The 20583-nt window shown below is 42.4% G+C and overlaps 1 protein-coding gene across 3 annotated transcripts in view; it reads right to left on the bottom strand.

The window, feature by feature from the left end:
- Nucleotides 1-1378: 1378 nt before the first annotated feature.
- The window catches only part of NEDD9 (neural precursor cell expressed, developmentally down-regulated 9), a 176960-nt gene continuing 157755 nt past the window's right edge, over nt 1379-20583 (bottom strand). For all 3 annotated transcript variants that reach the window (XM_053602565.1, XM_053602567.1, XM_053602566.1), the window contains 5 exons: nt 8676-8777; nt 8113-8214; nt 5840-7081; nt 4562-4651; nt 1379-2228 (listed from right to left, as the gene is read on the bottom strand). In XM_053602565.1, the coding sequence (XP_053458540.1) occupies nt 1719-2228; nt 4562-4651; nt 5840-7081; nt 8113-8214; nt 8676-8777 (2046 nt within the window). In that variant the 3' untranslated portion in view covers nt 1379-1718. The remainder of the gene's footprint in view (nt 2229-4561; nt 4652-5839; nt 7082-8112; nt 8215-8675; nt 8778-20583) is intronic.

The following is a 20583-nucleotide window of genomic DNA, read 5'->3' as shown; positions in this document are numbered from 1 at the left end:
TCTTAAATCCTTTCCTGTTCCAGTGATTTGGATGTTCAAAACAAGTAAGCTTAATTCAGTTAAGGCATAGTTTGCAAATAAAAACATGTTTCCAAATACGCTAGAATAAAACCATTACGTAAGAACTGGACTGAAAGATCACAGATAACATGCTTTTTGACTTGGTAATGTGTGAATACATTTACCTGCTGCGTAAGAAGTATTTCATTTGCTCTGTGATGAATCTAATGGCTGTGGTGTCTGCGCTTTGTCAACACAAGCAGGTGTAAAGAGGCAGACTGTGGAATACATAGCTTGTGTATAAGATCAAAGGCCACATGAAGTTGTAAAAAGTAGATGGACTCTGTATAGCTCTTTTGAGTGTTGAATCTACATATGAGTCTTACAGAGGGTTTAAGACCAAGCAATAAATTCTCTTAGAGAGCAGGCTATGGCCTGGTGGTTCTTCATAGTTTTTTTTTTTTTTTTTGTAGAGACAGAGTCTCACTTTACGGCCCTCGGTAGAGTGCCGTGGCCTCACACAGCTCACAGCAACCTCCAACTCCTGGGCTTAAGCGATTCTCTTGCCTCAGCCTCCCAAGTAGCTGGGACTACAGGCGCCCGCCACAACGCCCGGCTATTTTTGGTTGCAGTTTGGCCGGGGCCGGGTTTGAACCCGCCACCCTCGGTATATGGGGCCGGCGCCTTACCGACTGAGCCACAGGTGCCGCCGGGCCTGGTGGTTCTAAAGTTCAATGACAAGGAACTGGCCCGTTTTCCTCAGGTAATGGGAGTAGTAGCACCTATGTGGATACTAAAGAGGCAAAATTGTCTCTAACCTACAACTCGCAGATGGAACCATCCCTTCTCTTTTGTGGATCATCATTGTCTGATGTGTCTTCGTGAATTTCTGCTGCAAATAATATAGTTTTCACAAAACATCCTTTGGAAAACCTCATAGCTGAATCATTCACAAATGCAGATCAAATAGCTCCAGGGAAACAAGTGATTTTCTTTTTTGTAGCTTCCTCCCAGTGTTGAAATAACCCATTCCTACCTGTGGACATGGCCTCTAAACATGCAGGTCTTTCCTCTCTCCAGAACCTGAAATATCAGAGCTTGCTTTCTTAAATTTGCTCTTCGAAAGGGCTTTTTCAGTGGGAAGTGGGCATTTCTTTGCCACAATGCATTGAAGACGGTCAATTTTGAAAAAGTTTTTTACAAGAAGAATAAGCCATACTATGCCTCATGTTTTGAGAGGTAATCACCTGCATATATAGCATGCTTCCCGGATTTAGGAGTGCCAGGCTCAGAATCATCACTAAGACATGTAGAGCAATATTAAAACCAGCTGGGATACTTTTTAGAAAAAAAAAATGCAGCATTTGGAGGTGCTTACTAAGGTGCTTCTTAATTCATGTTTTAAAAATGGAATGTATCAGACAAACATCTACAGACAAACACGAATACCCAGCTAAACACAAGCACTTGGACAAGTTTCTGTACAGTTGATGTTTTAGATACTTATACGTATACATAAGAACCACACAGGGAAAAGAAAAAGATTTCCTTCTCCAGCTCCCTGAATTTCTGAAAGTTATCTAATCCATAAAAAATGTTAAAATATTTCATTTTCATATAAAATATCTACAAAATAGATAATATTTACAAAAACCAGATAATATTTCCAGTTTTCTTTAGTAACAATTAACTCAGTCCCCTCTTCCTCCTTTTTCTTCTCAAAACGTGGCCATCTCCAGCAAAGAGCGCTTGAACAGCTGAGCATTTCTAGATAAGTCTGTTACCTGGTGCACCATCTCCTGCAGGGCAGTAGTGCTGGGGTAATGGAGGGCGGCCATCTTGGTTGCCATGACTATCGTCTTGAGCTGTTCACAAAGCTGATTGCTGGAGTTCATCACTTTGTTGCGAATGTCCTGGGCAGACACCTGCCTTGTCAGTGTGTCTCCAATGAACACCAGTTTGTGTGCACTGAGGATGACAAACTTACTGTGTGCCACGAAGATCCGAGGGGGCTGAGCTGAGCTGACACAACTGAAGAGAGCATCAATGGCGTTGAGAAGGGAGATGAAATGAGTCTCACATTGGTCATAGTAGAAGCAAAGCAGCTGCCGATCCTGGGCACCCACGCTGCTGTTTGTGGTCGGGAGGTTCTGAGAGGGCTTCCACTTGGAGATGTCGTTCTCTACCGGCTTTGTGATTTCTTGTTCCAGCAGCTGGAACTGACTTAGCTGCAAGGGAGAAAAAAGTAGATTTCATTAGAGCAAAAATTTTATCGTGGAAATTAACTTGGGTTTGGAGTTAAAAGACAGGGATTTTAATCCCTAGTAAATGTCAGATGCTTATTAGCTGTGAGGTCTTGGCCAGGTTGCCTTGCTTTCCTATATTTTTAAATGTGCATGTTGGGAAAGATGGTCCCTAAGGAATCCTCCAGCCACCACGCTCAGCTGGCAGCATAGAGTTTAAATGCCAGCCCTGTTACCTACGTCTTTATGAAGGATAAAAGAGTTAATAACTTACAAATTGCTTAGAATAATAGTGTTTCATACATTATAGGCTCTATGTAAATATTTATTAAATGTTGAGTGTTGGCAAGAGAAAAATCAATGTAGTGACCTCTTTGGCAAGAAAGTCATTGCTGCTTCTTGGGGTAAGTCTTGACTGTCTCAGGATGCACATAGGAAATGATAATTCATGACCCTTTTCTATTTCTCCAACTTTTTCTGTCAAGACTTATAGATGTGTTCTAATCCAGTACTACAAGGAAGACTAATGCGTATAAATATCTGTGCACTCATGAAAAAGAATATTTCTAAAGAAATGTGAATGCATCATATTTATCCCCTAGAGCTGTGAAAAAGAAAAGAACCTCAGCTAGAGTTAGACTCATTGAGTGTTAACTTTCTTTCTTCTTTCTTCATTGCTCCCAACTGGTGTATTATTTAAACTGCAATTATTATAATTTCTGCTATTCCACTAAGATGCAGGAGAGACCTCTTTTTTGCAGGTAAGGACTATCTATGGCCTGAGCTTAGGACTTATTTAATATCCCACCTTGAAGTAGGGATCAGTCAGAGTAGGGATAACTTCACCCTGCTTCTCCTCTTGAGAAATGCACAGCCAGCTTTACTTTTCTATGGAATATGCTTTCTTCTTAGAAATTACTATGGCTTCAAGAAGTTTCCTACAGCTCTTTGTCCTACTTGGCTAAATACTAAGGCAAACATAAACAAGGGTAGTGTTCCAAGGTATTTAATATATTTCATGTAGCATATGCTTTTGCAAATATTACATGTTTATCATTAAACATTAAACCATAGAACATTCCTACAATCCTAGTTCTTACCAGACTCAGCTATATCTTCATTTTCTGTTTTTGAAATCCCCTGTTATGGCTGTACTATAAAACCTAGTTGCTTGGACTAGCTTGAGTGGATCTTATTTCTTGAGACCAAAAGCCTTACCCTAAATTGTCCTGATATGTTAGATATGCAGGCTTAGCATCAAAAATCTTGCCATTTAGATGTAACCAGGTACACCCAGATGAATTCCACTTTATAGAGAAATAACTGAAGTTTGGGGAGGTTCCCTGACTTGCCATAGTTGGTTCTCCATAAAGCAAGAATCCAAACTCAGGTTTCCTGAGTACAGGATGCCATTTCACCTCGTTATATACCAGGCTTCAAAAGGCTTGTGAACCTTCAACTCATTTCTTTGCTTTTATACCCTTGTCCTAGCAACACCCATTGTTATCTCCCTACTCAGACACAAATTCTGAATGAACGTGCCTGCCCAAGGTTCTTGGCAAGTGGGCTTGGGTATTTTTTGAAAACAGTAAACTCCCCCCACCACCACTGCTCTTTGGATTAGACTAAGGACACCAAAGCCTTAGGCTTGTGTTGTCAGAAAGACCGAGGTTGAGAGAGAAATAAGAGATAGATAGATAGATTGGGGTGGGTGGATGGCGAAATTACATTGTCTTTCTTAGGAATTTGATGTGCCACAGAAGGGAGTTGACCATCAGCAAAGGAAGCTGTGATGATGGCTTTGGGTTGCCATATATGGGGCTGTAAAGTTACAGGGGACAAAGTAATAGATAAGCAGGAGAAACATCAGAAAATAGGGGAGAACGCAGCAGATTTACAGAGAGAAGCAAGGGAAGTACAAGGAGGGAATTTACAGGCCTGGTTCTCACTGGACTTGGCTCCTCTTCATTTTCTGTTATTGCATTTCTCTGCTACAGCTTTACTGTAATATAAAACCTGATTGCTTGGGCTATATTGAGTGGGTCATTTTTCTTGAGGCCAAACGCCTTCCCCTAAATAGTCCTAATTTATTTATATGTAGGTTTCGCCTAAAAAAATTGTCATTTAGATGTAATCCAGATGAATTAGTGAGTCCATAAACCTTCTCTTTGCTTTAATACTCCATTTATACATGCTGGGGCTTATTTATGCCAGTGTTCTGGAAGGATCAAAATCATAATCTTTTGAAGTTAAATCTTCCCTGCGGAGCAGGAAATCTTTTTTAACACCAACTAATGTTGTGCTCTGATTGAACTTACCTGATGATGTTCTAGCTGCATTTTGTTCTGTTTGATGATATTCTCTTTTTCTAATAGCTCTTTCTGTTGCCTTTCAAACTCCTCCTTGCCCTGTTATTTTTCAACACAAAGAACATATAACATCATCATTATGATTCACGTATGCTAACAATTTCATTGACAAATACATCAATACTCTTTCTTTTCCACTGCCTTGGCAATTAAGTGCATGCCCATTTAGATACTGTGAGCCTCAGACAGCGATGACGTGCTTCTCTACTAGACTTCGGGGGTCATTGTGTAGGTTGGGGCTAAAAACTAAAACCCGTTTCCATGCTCTTTGCTCCACTACCATTTTCAAAGAGTTATTCATAATCTCCTTTAAACCTCCTTAAGAAGTAATATTTCTCAAGGTTCTTTCCTAACAGATTATATGTGAACTCATAAGCCTCCAACGCAAGTCTAAATGTGATCCATATTTCACTCCTAGTTTCCTCAAATCATCTACAGCTTTCTACTCCAAATTAGTATTTCCCAGTATTTCAGCAAAATCCATAGCTTTTAACCAAATTAAAATAATGGGAGAATAAGATAGCCCAATTCTAAATAATGGATCTTGGTAGAGGGTTTTAATCCCTCAAAGTGGAAAGGCAAACTTTTAGAGCTTGGAATTTGGAAGAATTCCCACTTGTGGGAGGCTGACTGTGATTGCCCAATGTCCCACATACATATTAAAGCTCTAGTCTAGGCCAGTTGTCAAATCCCCAGTAATCCTCTAGGTAAGTCTGAGATGAGGCTAAGTGTATAAGCAATTATACACACACACACACATACTATAGAGCTAGAAGGGACCTTAGAACTTCTCTAGTGCAGAAGTTTTCAATTTTTTTAATAGTAAAACCATTCTTTTCTCAAATAAAATATCACATGAAATTATATCATACAATACAAATAAAAGTGGAGCTGGTATTACTATCCCCCCTGGTGAGTCTCCTGCTGCCCTGGGCCATATCAATGGCATCTACTACAACCTGTACACCATTCATTTTGCAAATGAGGTAATTAAGGCCCAAGAAGGTTAAATAAGTCCGTCACACAATAAGTGTTGGAAAAATGTCTAGAGCCAAGGATTCAGGCCCGTTAGTCTGGCATTCTTCCTACTGTACATTATCACCTCCAATTTGTGAACCACGTGGATCACCCCTAATTGTGTCCACCACTGTGATGGCCCAGCCCGATAGCCTCATAGACATCTGTTCCAGATTACTGCATGTGCGTGTAAGTATTTTGTTGCTTTACCTGTAGGTGGACATAATCGTAATCATCCATCCAGCTCCTTTCAGAACCATCGCTGCTGCTGCAGTCAGGGGCCTGCTCCTTGCCGAGGCTTGGAGGCAATGGCTTGTGATAGGCCTGAGCCTTGTGGTCCCCGGGACGCAGTAGCTGCATCGGGGAGCCACCGTGTGGGTACTCTGCTGAGTTCATGATGCTCTCTGGCCCATTCTTCAGATGCAGGCTGCCGGGGCCCAGTCTGAAGAGGGCCTCTGCGTTGGTGTTGATGGTGGTGGTGAGCTGCTTGGCGTCATCTGGCACGGTCTTTGCCACCATCACAAACCGGTCCAGGTCATCGCACTTGTTTTGGGGCTTGTTGATGGCCAAGATATTGAGGGACCAGCTGCACTCGTTTAAGTCATGGCTGGTCTGACTTAGGATCTGGTGAGAGTCTTCCACTCTCTGGAGCTCCCGCTTCATTTTGTTGTGGAGGACGAGCTCTGGGAGGCAGGCTGCATTTGCTACCGCTCCTTTGGCGAAATGGAGGTATTCCCTCAGGAACAGCTCCACCTTGTCCGCCGAGGTGCAGATCTGGTTGATGTGTCTTTCCATGTATTTGTAACACCTCCAGTCTGTGGTGACTAGCGCCATAAGGCCGGACACACCCATCTCCAGGGCCTGCTGCAGCCTGTGAAGTCTCTCGATGGCTGTGTCTGGATCCAGTAAGAGCCTTTTGTCGGCAGCTGGGGAGGCCGACAGTGAGGACTCCTTGGAGGAGGTGGAAGACGTGGACATGTTACTCCTGGTGCTGCCCGTGCTGGAGAAAGACAGCCGGTTGATCCCATCTACCACATCCCGAGCGCCCTTAGTGTCCTGTGGGTTGTGCAGAGGGACGTCGTAAACACCGTCCCTTTCTTCAGGGTTTGCTTTCTCACTGCCTTCAGCTGATGGCTCAAGAAACTGAGCTCCTCGGGGGACATCGTAGGCATCGTTCTGAGAGCCCAGCGACTGTCCCAGCTGTGGGGGTGGGTGGTTCAGGGAAAGGCTCTGGTGCCTTCGCGCCACCTGCTCTGCAGCCGCTGGGGCCTCGCAGTTGTATTTCATGGGAAGGTCCTTCCCTGCTGGCTTGCTGCTGGCTGGGGGGATGTCATAAACCCCCTCGGGTCTGAGGTCTGGCCTTCCCGCTGGCCTGATGGGAGGGGGGAAGTCATAGTCTTTTTCCCTGGGCCCCACTTCATCTCGGCAGGCAGAAGGTGGGACAGCATACACCTGCAGAGTAAGTAGAAAGCAAAATGCCGTCTGTTCAGTTGGCTCACAGGAAGGGGGAGAAACTGGACATTCCTCAACTGGCAGTGCACAATTCCAGTCCTGGGCACTGGCTCCTTTCTGTTCGCATTTCCCAAGGCGCTCTATTCCATTCTCACTTCCCTCCCCCTTTGATAAGTAGATCCACCCCCTGGTCTTGGTGCTGACGCATATGTGGAGCCCTCCTGGCTGGGTGCTCAGCCCCGCGTTGTGCCCCGTGTTTCTAACCAGCGCCTGGGTGTCCTCCCTGGTGGAGCCATGCTGAGAGGCAGGTAATACAGCAGTGCAGGGGACCTGAGGTCTCTCCCTGGCCTCCCCATCATCACACCAGCTGTGTTCCAAGACCCAGCGCCCTGATCTATGAGGTGTACTCCAGAGGGTAACCGAGTCAGTCAAGTTAACCCAGGTGGATGGACTGAGTGAAGTGCAAACCCTTCTGTAAACGTGAGGTGAGTTAGTACCTGCTCAACGGAGATAACTGACTTTCCTACTAGTTGCCTCTCCTCATTGCCTTCCCCATTTGAACAAATTATTTGTTTTTTAAATTTCAGATTAGAATGAGGGCACATATGATTAGGTTACATAGTTTGCTTTTGTAGAGTTAAAGTCCAAGTTGTAGTTGTGTGGCTTCCCCATCCCCATTTTCTTTTAAAAGTTAGTCAAATTTAGCAGTGGGGGCTTGTATACCAACTTTAGTGACACTAAGGTTAATAAGTTCTAATAACTCACCACCATCAGACCTCATTTTTTTAGTAGAGGCCCCTAAATACGCAATTTCTGGAGTTATCTATAATCATTGCCCGTCCTCCCTTCCTTCCTTCCTTCTTTCCTTCTTCTTTCCCTCCCTCCCTCCTGCCTTCTTTCCTTTCTTTCTTCATTTGCTCTCTTATCAAAAATACTTTTTCCCCTTTTGGGTTTGCGCTTCTTGTTTTATCCCCGTAAACTAACACACACACACACGCGCCCTTTTTGTCTGCTTTGCAGTAGCTACTTACCCCTTTAGTAGGAGGGATGTCATATACCCCTTGAGGTTTTATCTCTCCCCCTGGAACTGAAAACACAGGGCCTTTCACAGATGAGGGAGGGATGTCATATACCTGAAGAGAAACATTCAAGTCATCCAGAATGAACATGTCTTAACAGTTGTCACTTTTGACACAATTATGTGTTTGATGATGGATTTATTTACCAAGTTATGTACAGGCCTGATCTTTGGCAAGGTTCCATGTCAGAAGGTATTGTGGAATTTAATATGTTTTGTATTCTTTGATTTAGATTGAATTAAAAAGATGATCTTAGGTGAAGTATTTACAATGTAATTTTATAGTTTAAATTGTATACTTTCTGAAATAAAATGATAAGCCAACAAAAGCTTTATCAGATAAAAGACTAGCATTTCCTGATAAAGCAAATCATAATTTAAATAACATTGGCTAACTTGGCTACTTGGTGGACAACCTAAATAAAGCTTCATGTGAAATATACATAATTTGTGAACTTCCTTTCTTGTCTGGTAGTAAGAGCCCCTCTCCCCGGTGACTGTGGTTCTGGTACATACCCCCTGAGTGGTATGAGAAGGAGGGATGTCGTAGACGCTCTTCTGGTACCTGGATGGGTACTCATATACATAGCCATGGCCTGTCCTCACTGGGGTTATCACCTGTGGGCAAAAAGACAACAGAGAGGTAAAATTCCCAGCACAAGTCTTTAGTGAATCTCCTAATCTTCTAATTGGGCATTCATCCTTCTTTTCTCTGCCATAAAAAGAGAAAAAAAAAATGAAGAAAGCAGAAAGAGAGAAAAGGAAGGAGATAAGGAGATACCACGTTGAGAAACTTTAAAATCTCTCTTGGATCCCAGTGAGAAATAAGTCCCTGAAATATTTCTTTTATTTATTTATTTATTTATTTTGAATTTTGCTTTCATTTGGCTTTCAACTGTCTTAGTTTGAAGGTTTATTTATTTATTTATTTATTTAGAGTCTCACTTTGTGGCCCTCAGTAGAGTGCTCTGGTGTCATAGCCCACAGCAACCTCCAGCTCTTGGGCTTAAGCGATTCTCTTGCCTTAGCCTCCTGAGTAGCTGGGACTACAGGTGCCTGCCACAATGCCCAGCTTGTTTTTTTTTTTTTTAGTAGAGACGGGGTCTCACTCTGGCTCTGGCTCAAGCTGGTCTCAAATCTCTGAGCTCAGGGCAATCCCCTGGCCTTAGCCTCTCAGAATGCTAGGATTACAGGCGTGACCCACCACGCCCGGCCCCTGAAATATTTCTATCACCCTCTTCATGGTAATAAGTCATCTCAAAGTTCATCCGATGAAGTCTCAATTCCCAAAATACAATTTCAGGGAGACTCATTTTTTAATTATGAAGGTCCTAGACGATCCCTCTGGAATATCCAAAGTGCAGTATGCTGGATATTTTTTAAAGGCTCTGAAACTATTTGTAAAGTGAATAATGCAATTAGAGTCCATCCACTTAAAATTCCTCTCATATCTTCCCCAGTGTGCCTCTTCAAGGGACATTATTATTATGATTATAACTAAAATTCCATGGGTCAGGAGAGTGCTTTTACAAAGCCAATGTTTCAACAGCCCTGTCCTGAGAAGCTTCTAGAAGGTTTCAGTCTAGTTTATGAAACAAACACAATACTAAGTCAGGGAACTACCAGAAACAGAGTTCAGGTCTCCTGACCTCTGGTCTCTAATCATTTTCTCATTTCCACCAGGGAAGAAAACATTCCTAACAGTACCTCCAACCAAAGGATGTCAGAAGTCAAATATACTCATCAGGACTCTGGCATCTGGAATCAATGCCAATGAAATAAATCTCACTCAGCAGGCTCCTGTTTTCACATCTACATACTTCGCTGGTGTCCAAAACACTGGTAGAGAAATTACTTACACTTAACTCATTTTGAAGTATATTTAATCTTCGAAGGGCTTCTAAATTGCTAGGATCTTCTTTATGCCTAACCCACCCCTGCCCAGATCATTAACAGTGCCCACCTCAAATATTGTTCAAGACATCTTTAAGAAGAAGAAATAGTGCAAATTAGGACGAGGTGGTTATTCCCTAAGAAACCATCATCTTTTATCCTTTCTCTATGTGCAAACTCTGGCGTCAGGCTGCCAACAAAACTATGTGAAAAATGCTCCACGTCTGTCTTATGCTGAAACGGGTGGAACTCAGCCAAATGCACCAATGCTTTTCTCTCCAGGGGCTTTAAAATCCCTGAGTTCAATTTGATTTTAAATCCCTAGTGCTTACAACTGATTATTTCTTGCCATGAAGGTAAAGGAGATTAGTATGCAGTCAACATTTCCATCAAGTCTCTCCACTGTCTCGAGTTTAAAAAAAGAACCAATTGGTTTATGTTTCGTTGGCATGGAGCATAGAGAACCATTTCATAGAGTGGCCACTGTATTGTGCATGGCAAACCTTCCTCTTTAAAGCAGGATGCTCTTTGCTAAAGAAAAACACACTGTGTTCCTAATGCCCTTATGTAATTTTTTTTTTTTATTTGCTCACTATTGTCTGGGAGAGAAATGAAGACCTTCCCTTAGTCTATCTCATCAGCCCCTCTATTTATAGCACTCTGCTTTGGCTTTATAATAGAACTTGCTCACAACGCAGCTTTTGTTCAGCCTAAAAGTTTGTAAGAGTGGGTTTTATCCACGGTTGCCAACTTAGTAATACAGCTAATAGAAAACCAAGGCTGGTTATGCTGAAGTCCAGTGTAACGGTTCATCTTTGATTTAAAAAAAGAAACGAAGGGAGCAGAGAGGGAGAAATGGTGGTGTTAGTGTCTGAAAATAGCACCAGGTAAAACAGAAGGAAATGGCACGACCTCAGAAAAGAAAGGCAGGGTCACGGCCAAAGCTTTTCCTTGCCGTTGTGGATCTTCCCTGGCAGAGAGCGTTAATGCTTCCCGATATTCAACATTTCCCTTCCTGACAAATGTCACAGAACCCCAACTTGCTCTTTCTTTCTCATTTAGAGGATGCCTGTGGTCATCTGGTTTTTAAAATCTTTGCATTCCAAACCAGTCATTTTCCTTGTTTATGCATTCAAAGAAGCAGATGGTGAAAACCACAGAGGGGAAACGCCAACAAAATGCAGTCTCCCCAGATTCCAGCCTCCCCAGAGTAACCGTCTAATTCACGTTGATCCACAAATGGCATTTAAATGGGACCAGTTTTTGCATCTGGTCAGACACGTCCAGCGTGTGCTGCGATCCGCATGGTGCCGTGTGCAGAATCAGGGAGCTGGAAGTCGTCTGCTTTTGGACATTGTCCACCTCCACCCGTTGGTTGCTTGGGTCACTGTTATGCCAATTGTGTGTTCTCTCCTCGGAGGAAAGTGCTGACTGAGCTGTACCTTACAAAGTCTCCGGTTTTGTGGTTTATTAAGGGTTTTTCTTTCTGCTTGACACAAGTACACAAAAACTTTTTTTTTTTTTTTTTTACTTTTTTTTTTTTTTTGTAGAGACAGAGTCTCACCTTACCGCCTTCAGTAGAGTGCCATGATGTACACAGGACTCACAGCAACCTCTAGCTCTTGGGCTTCCGCGATTCTCCTGCCTCAGCCTCCCAAGCAGCTGGGACTACAGGCGCCCGCCACAACGCCCGGCTATTTTTTGGTTGCAGTTCAGCCGGGGCTGGGTTGGAACCCGCCACCCTCGGTATATGGGGCTGGCGCCTTACTCACTGAGCCACAGGCACCACCCTTTTCTACTATCTCTTCTCGTTCCATCTCCCAGAACTGCTGAACCTTAGCCTAAGATGTACACTAAGGCCTGGCAAAGGGGCCTTCAAGTACAGAAGAAATCTCCTGGACATTTGTACGGTTAGGCATTGGAGAAATTGCTACACAAAGGGCATTCTAAAACTAATTTTCTCAATGAAATCAAGGCAGGTTTTTCATTTCCTTTCTCCCTCTGTTTGTTTTTCTTTTCTGCATTCCTTACATTCTATGTGTTTATTTACAAAGGCTTAGCCTTAGGAATTACCAAACTGACCTCTTAATTCATTAGTGTTGCCACAAAGGGCAAAATTGTGAGCTCTCCTGGGGCTCTGCGACTGAGTGCTACTACAACTGTGGCCTCAATTACCTCAGCAGAGGATTTGCACTTTCCAAATGAGGATTTTCTGTCTCGATGAGAAATGGGACCTTCCCCTGACGTTAGTATACCATTCTTGGCAAAACAGAAGGGTCCCAAGACAGAGACTTTGACAAGAGCTCCGGGCAGACTGTAGACATTTAGAGGAGGGAGAGTCCATTTAATGCATCTCCAGGCTGGGCCCTGGCAGGGTGGGATCAAAAGTCCGAAGACTGGGGTTATGTTGGCCCTCTCATTAATCTGTTTACATGAAAACAAGGAAACAAACCTGGCTTGTCCCAAACCTGCCACTTTGACAGTGGGTGTTTTATTTGCACCACTTTGAGCCTCAGACACTGGCAGCAGGAGCTGTTTTGGGAGATGCCGTAGAATAGATACTTTCATGTCTCATAATTCTGAGAGCCATGTGTGCTGAAATTTTAAAGAAGAGAGTCTGTGTTTGGGTAGCAGGGAAGGCAAGGGAACACGGAGAACCCGCATGTGTGGAAGTCGGCCAGTTGGAAGAGAGCCCTGGGGGTTCTTCACTGATGTTTCCATGTTTGGTTTCCCTGGGTACATGTACTGGGGACAGGGTAAGGGTCCTATACTCAGATGCTTTCAGGGCCAAGCAGGTGGGGCGTAGGGGAGAAACAGGCCAGGCTTCAGCGCAGGTAGACATTGAGCCCTGTGTCACCAGAGTGTTCAGATTTTCAGGGGAAGCCAGAAATTTGGAATTTTATGTGAAATCTCCTGGTTTTCAAAATTGGCTCAAATTTTTAAAACAAAATCTTGGCCAAGCTAAACATGTCTCTGGCCCCTTATCTGCCACCCTTTGTCTTCAACTATGTGTTGTTGCCCTCTTTCCTCAGGACTCAGAAGGCTTCCGAAGGCAGGGCCACCAGGCTCCTCACCAATTGCAAGCCTTGGCAAGACTGAACTTCTTTGTTTTCATCAATGCCTGGCACACCCACACATTTGTGCCTTTATTCGTGGTGTCTTTGTCTAGATGATCTTCTTTCGTTCCTCATATTCAAACTTTGTTCGATTTTCAAGGCCAGGTTGAACGCCTTTCTCCCATGAAGACTTTCCCAGACAGATAAAATTTCTCCCTCTTCAGAACTTGCTGAGTGTGTTATCCACACGTCTCTAATGGAATTTATCACTTATGGTTTGACTGTTGAGGTTCATCTCATCTCTTCTCTTAGCATTCTGGAGTCAGAGACCATTTCCTAATCATTTAGGTTTAACAGCAGGGCACAGCACAGTACCTTGAATATAACAGGTGTTGGATAAATGTATTGCGCGAATCCACTAATGAACTAAAGGTAAACTCAAGGCTATTTTCAAGCAAGATGGTCTGGAACTTGAGAGAGTACTAAACAGTGTCTGCCTTTATAGAGGTAAGCCAGCTCTCCCATGGGCTAAGGAGGAGTACTGGCCTTTATCAGCCACGTGTAGTAGCACTGGGCAAGGGGTGACGTATGGTGGTGCCAAGGCTGCAGAGTGGATGTTAGGTGAAGTTGAGAAATCTGAAACCAGAGAAGAATGTACCAGCATTTGGGTGAAACTACTACTGGAGGATGAGGAGGGCCGCGAGGTGGTTTCTGGTTTCCTTTTCCCCAGTGGAGCCTGCACATGACATAAACACCTGGGTTCCTTTTAGCCACAAGCTAGAAACATATGGGGGAGTGTTTTAGAAAAAAGAAGCCTAAACAAACCCTGCTTTTCATCTTGACATCGGAGGTAACACACGGCATAAAGGAAGGGGAGTCTTGCTAGCTTTATTCTGAGGACATGTGACAGGCTCGTGTCATGAGAAGCTGGGTACCAGAGGCCATGGTCCCACTGGGTCGCTTACTCATCAGAAGAATCAGGTTGGATGCAGGGGTGGTAACGGATGACATGAGCTGGACTTGGACAGAACTGGAGCTAAATCCACTGCACTTCAACATAACCAGCCTTGGTTTTCCATTAGCTTTATTATTAAGTTGGAAACCTTATGTAAACTCCACTCTACTGCTTACTTGACCATTTGAAACCTTACTTATTAGTAAAATAGAAATAATAATAGTTATGTCATAGGCTATTATGAGTATTAAAGGAAATGAAGAGGAAAGCCATTAGCCTTAGCTATTGTTACTGTGATTGTCACCTAGGTTACATAGATTTTACCTTGAACTTTGACTTCCAGAAATCATGGACTTGGGTAATTCAGATTAACCATTCTGCTAAAGACAACTTTAAAAAGATTAATGAAAGATATAGAAGATCTTCTTAATAGCATTAAGAGTTAAGGGATAGTAAAGAATTACTAAGTCAAATTTGAAAGAGAAGGAATTTATAGAGGTGAGGCTGACTTTTCCCTGGGGACATTTGCTAATTTGAAATAGGAGTCTGAGAGGCTATGCTGCGTTTTTTACAGCTTCTTAGAATAAGGGGGAACCTAGGATTTGGGGGCTCACAAAGGTAGGAACCCTGATAAACCATCCCCCACTTTAGGTTGGGATCTTAAGGACTGCATCCAATAGTAAGGATTAACTGGATGTAAGCTCATCCTTCACAGTCTGAAGTCAGGCCTTAAGTCATCAAGGTTGCCCAGAACATCTCAAAGCATGAAGTTAGACAGAAGGAAACCGAATTCTCTCTGGAGGTAGAGAACATTTTTATAGACCTTAAATTATTTCTACAAATATGTTAAAACTACAATGTCCAACACACAATCAATGATCACCAGGAATGCAGGAGAGAAGACAGTGGGAACAAGACAGTCAATTCTTGCTTGCTTTCTAATGTGATAAGGATGTTATTTGTATCTTAATAATCACAGATCTCAAAGCTGTTAGCTTTCAAAATGTTTCATGATTCAATCACAGGAGAAAACTAAGTTTAATCATTCTTACATAGAAGTCAGAAGGAATTTAATCTTCACAGATATATAAAGTGTTCAAAGTGAGGTCTTGGAGGCAATGGGGATTTCAAATCAAAGCAGTAAGTGATAAGATCTTTGGTTCTTGAGGACCATTAAGAGGACTTGGGTTATTATTTTACACTGCTCATATCAGCATTGGCGTCATCACAGTTACATGGTATCACTAGAGCAGCTCTAGACACTCCAGTGGAAAACCCTGGAGAAAATGTGCTTCTTTCAGGCGTAGGGGCAAAGATCTTTATCCAAGAGAAAGATGGCAAGGCTCCAAACTCAGGACACTTTATTGAAATTCAAATCAGATTGAGGAAGACCACAAGCTAAGTTCACCAAGAAGTAGGGCACATATCCATCTCTCTGGAATGTTTAGAAGCAAAAAAGTATTTCCTCTGAAGGCAACTTCTGCTCATATGGTGTCACTTGTGCCAAGGTGTCATCAAGTCTACTTGGGGCACTTTCCTTGGACAACTTCTTCATCTTGGCATACAGCTGGCTAAGTGCCTGGAACTGGGGCATGAGCGGCCACAGAGGCCATGCACTTGGAAGAACTTCAGCTTCCCAGTCCTGTGCTGCTAGCTCAATGGAGCACCAAGGGAAGTGGGAATGATGCGGATTGCCACCATTCATGAAGGCAAATCCCCGAGCCCAGGCAATCCTCAGGTCTTGTCGTGCTCTGCTATGCTTCCTTCTGATGCCAGCTCTGCCCCTCATCTACTCATCATGACTTCTATGAAACCCTCTTTGCTCCAGCACTCTCTCGTTTTGAGTCCTTCCCTTCTTCCATAGTCTACCAGAAATCCCAAGTAAGAACAAAGCAATAAAAAAAGGAAACAGAAAAATCCTGCTCTTTCAAAGAAAGACCTGGGTGAAGTGGATGGGGGAAAGATGGGATGAGGAGGAGCACAGGTTACTTCAACAGCATTGGTCACACTCTAGTGATTTATTATGTTATTCCTGGTTGCACATGACCTATCTATCTACTTACCTGTCTGTACATGTATCTTTGTATGTGTCAAAAATTACAAAATTGATAAAATATAATTGTTTATAATTTTGAAAAAATTTTTTAAAATAGTAAGAATTCCTACTTGGAAGGGTTTTCTTCCAAGAAAATCATGAGGCACAGAAATGGTAACTATTCTAATTTCTTTGTCGCCAGATTCTCTGTGTCTAAGTCTCTACTGTCCAAAGCAACATTTGGCATGGCCTGGATCGCACATCCTTTGCCTCTGATATCTAGACGACGCTTTGATTACAGACCGATGGAGTTGACCCATGAGTGCAGGAGAGCAGGAATATCTAACCAGTGTCTGGTGCTCTGCCCTAAGGCCTGCTTGGAAACTAAGTAACCCAGATGGTGCTCAGGAAACATAATGGGTAACTGAGAAGTTACCATAATCATACTATAATGATTATAGGTTTACAAGCTGGCTTAGTACCTAGGAATGTCTATTCAAAAGTGTGTTTCACTCATTAGCAGTCACGTACTTGCTTTTTTTTTTTTTTTTTGGCATAGGAGGAAAATAAAATAAGACTTTTTCCTTTCTATCTCTAATTCCCTCCTAGCCTCTAATTTATTTATATTATCTCACTTTGGGTTTCATGCATTAACAAGACTATTTAGATTTCCAAAACTGCCTGTTGGAAAGGGCTTATTTCACTTAAACACCCTTAAAAAACATTAACAGAGCCACCACACTATTTGTTAGGTTTTATAATAACCTCTTGTCTTACATGAAATATTTGAACCCTTCCTTTAAAGAAAACCCTAAGAATAGAAACATCACTATTATCACTTCCTGCCTGCTAGAACTGGGATCCAGTTTTCAGAAATTATATGTAAAGTTATAGAAGTTTGTCTGTTTAAAATCCAAGATTACTAGTTGCTTTTCTATGATGAGAAAAAAAGCCACATATTGCCTACCCTGGATTTATTAATTCTCTATAAATTCTCTCCGCCTAGCTTGGGTGTTGCAGTGAGCTCATTTATTTACTTGCATAGCAACAATATAATGAAAACTTGAGTCCGGCCTTAAAAATACACCCTTCTGAGCCACGTCCATCCATGGTTAACCCTTCCTAATGCTTCTCTTGTGCTCACCAAGATTTTTCCCGCCTGTATTTTTGGAAGATGATTTACTTTCCTTCAAAATAATTTTGATGCCTGCTTTCATTTTGCTAGCTATTTCTAAATCACAGCAAGGCTCTTTCCTCAAATGAGGAAAAAGTCACACAACCTAAAGCTCAGAAGTGGAGCAATGCTCCCGGGTCACTTTCGTTTGACACAGCATTGGGAGGCAAACCACTCAATGGAAACAGTGCCCTGATTGTTCAGCCCTAGCATGTCTCCCCTACTGCTCTCAGGAAGCTCTTTGTGTGGCGAGTGCTAAAGCAATATTTAGTTATGGAGTGACCAAGCACCAGAGAGCAGCTAGGAGCATTTAACATGAAAGAACATGATGGGAAATGACGTCTGGGTTCCTCAAGTGGCTGAGGTCTTTCTCAGGACAAAGCTGAATACAGCCTGTGACAAGTTGCGTACTGCAAAGCCATTTTTTATGTCTCATTTTTTATGTTTCATTTCTTTGAATGAAAACTATAAAAGGCACAAGCATTTTGGCTCTTTTCATGTCCAAATAAATTCAACAGGACAGTAAGAGCTAAATCTAGCTTTGGAAATGGATTTTAGAGAGATACCCACAGACTGCCCTTAGGGAATACGATTACAGGAAGGAGGTAAAGAGTGAGAATTCAGGAACCCAAATGCTTATCGGTATTATCTCCTCCTAAAAAGGAGACCTCTTGCAGCTTCGTTGGGAGAAAAACATGCAATGGCTGATGGGGCAAATCACTCATGTGGCAGAACTGGGCACCAGCTTTCATGGTGGCTGTCATGCAGAGATAGACCAGACCTACAAAATCCTTTTCAAAATCAAAGAGGATTAAATAGAAGAAAATGGGCAGAGAACACTGAGTTACAGGATGAAGTACTTTCTTAACTCTTGGTAACGAAGCAGGGATGAAAGTTCTTCGTAATGAGGAACTCTCTGGAAATCTTTTTGGGTGCAGGACCTGCATCTGTCAAGCACTGATTCTTCCCTGGCCCAGCACACTCTGACCCCTGCCTGCCTGTCTCCCTTGCTGTTTTGGTTGCCATCTTTGGACCTGGCTGTCTTCTCAAGGACATTGTGGTTCTGGGCAGGAATGTGGCCTGGATCTTAAAGGAAGGGTAGGAAGGATTTGCCAGCACTTAGGGATCTAAATGAAATCTCTGTGCTTGGTTGTGTTTTCTTTCTTCTTCTTCTTCTTCTTTTTTTCTTTTAAAGAATCTTGAGGTAAGATTATATTACTAAACTTTTTAGGTGATTCGGAGAAAGAATCAGATAAGGATATATGGACTGTAAAATTTTAGCAAAGACCGGTAGAGACCTTCAGCTTAAACTCACCATTTTGCAATTCAGGGAACAAAAAGGCAGTGAGTTACTGAGCCTGTTAATGGCAGAAAAGTGGAGGGGACTCGTGATTTGCAGAGCCACCAGCAGTCCAGTGTCCTTTCCTTAATGTCCTATTACCTGTACTAGCAACACACATTAGACATTCACTACTTTTCCAATTTCACAAATAATGTCAAAGAAAGTTATTTCCTTAATGAGAAGCACAACTTGAAAGCTGACTAGCTTCAAGACCATTCTGGGTGATTTTAACTGTATTTGGTTAAATGAAGTTACCATTTGGATTAAATTGAAGTCATTCGAAAAGACAGTCTTCCCATATGGCAGAGAAGCCAACATAGCAATGTTGTCAGTGGTACGACAGTCCTGACACCACCCTAACGACCTGCTCGGGACTTCTGGATCAGTTTGCTCTGAAGCTGATACTACAGCTGGGTGGCAGGAGCTTCCACGGTCCTTATCTCGGATTCCTTCAGATTACTGCCGGGATCTGAGGTGGGAGCCGTGGGTAGCAGCTTAATCCTTCCTGGCTAAGAGGATGCTTTTTAGCACCCAAATTGCTAATGAAGTGTCTAAATATGCCTTCTTTTTTTAGGGCTTGGCAACATAAGCCATTAGCTGGGATGTAAAAATCATTAGCATTGGAGTCAGACAGACGTGGGCTCAAATATCCATCCCGCCTCTTCAGCAAGTTAACTTACTTCTCAGACCTCAGTTCCCTCCTCCAGAGAGTGAAGGTTGAAAGGACATTGAGAAGCTCAGATGCTTTTCTGTCTCTACCATCCCTAACGTGGACCCTGGCTCAAAAACACTTGGGATCAACCCCTTCTCTAGTTCTAAAACTCTCCTGCAGAATGAGACGAACACAGCAAATGACTTAATAACACCACTAATGGCTGCATGGTGGTTTTGAAAGTAAAAACTATTCTACTATATAACTGGTTCAGGTATGATGCCATGTTTTAAGAAAAAGAAATATTATAAAAATTACTCAAATACATCAGATGTGATGATGACACAAAGACCGATGTTCTGCAGGGACAGTAAAGTGAAGGCTCCTTGGTACTGTTTAATGTTGCTGGAGTTTCATCCAAGTTTTGAGGAAGACACACTGTTCTATGTGAGTTGCACCTGACCTCCTTATAAAGGAGCAGCACACCTCTCCAGAAGTTATCATGGCAACTAGGATTATGGCTCAACTCTTGAGAACTCAATGCTTTTGCACTTCGTACAATGTATTCAAGCAAGTATTCAAGATCTGTTCAACCAATCTTTAGTCTTAGTTGTATTATGAAATAAAATAAATAAATGTGTTCTTTTCTTTATCTCACAAAAGAGAGTTATCTACTTAGCTAGACATCCCTCATACTATACAGTCTCTTACCTAGTCACTCTGATACACACAGCTGCTTAGCGTGAAGTCACTGAAAAAAGATTAACCTCTGTTTGCGTTGGTGTGGGTTTATAAGAAGTTACTAATGCACTCTTAGAAATATGCATTATCTATGAGATTTACAACAAAGTGCAATTGAGTTTGAAGCCTTTGGCATTGACCTAAACAAAAAGGACCTTTGTTCATTTTTAAGGAGGTGTTACAGTTTGCTCATTGCGTTGGTGTGGGTGACTTGTCTTGGAAAAGACACTTCTCATTTTCAATGTGAGCTCATGAGGTCCTGCCCTTCAAGCGCTGAAAGACCTCCAATTTTGTGTAAGATTTAAATGTATCTTGATTGTTCAAGGGAGAGATTCTTCACTTCTCTGCAAAGCCATATATTGAGGAAAACAATTCATTTAAATTAAGGTTATCTTTATAGAGAGACACAAATTCTGAGCATAGTTGTACTTTATTGAGTTTATAAGTGGAGAAGGAAGAGTTACTCTCTGCTCTAGAAGTATTTTTTGAGAGGTGTATGTGTTTATGTTTGTGTGTGTGTGTGTATAGGCATGGGACAAAAGAAAGTGAGATGAAGTCAGTTTATCTTCTATGGGA

The sequence above is a fragment of the Nycticebus coucang genome, chromosome 9, assembly GCF_027406575.1.
Source record: "Nycticebus coucang isolate mNycCou1 chromosome 9, mNycCou1.pri, whole genome shotgun sequence".
Classification (NCBI taxonomy): domain Eukaryota; kingdom Metazoa; phylum Chordata; class Mammalia; order Primates; family Lorisidae; genus Nycticebus; species Nycticebus coucang.
Note: the sequence above shows the minus strand (reverse complement) of the source record. Positions and strands in the feature narration are given on the sequence as shown.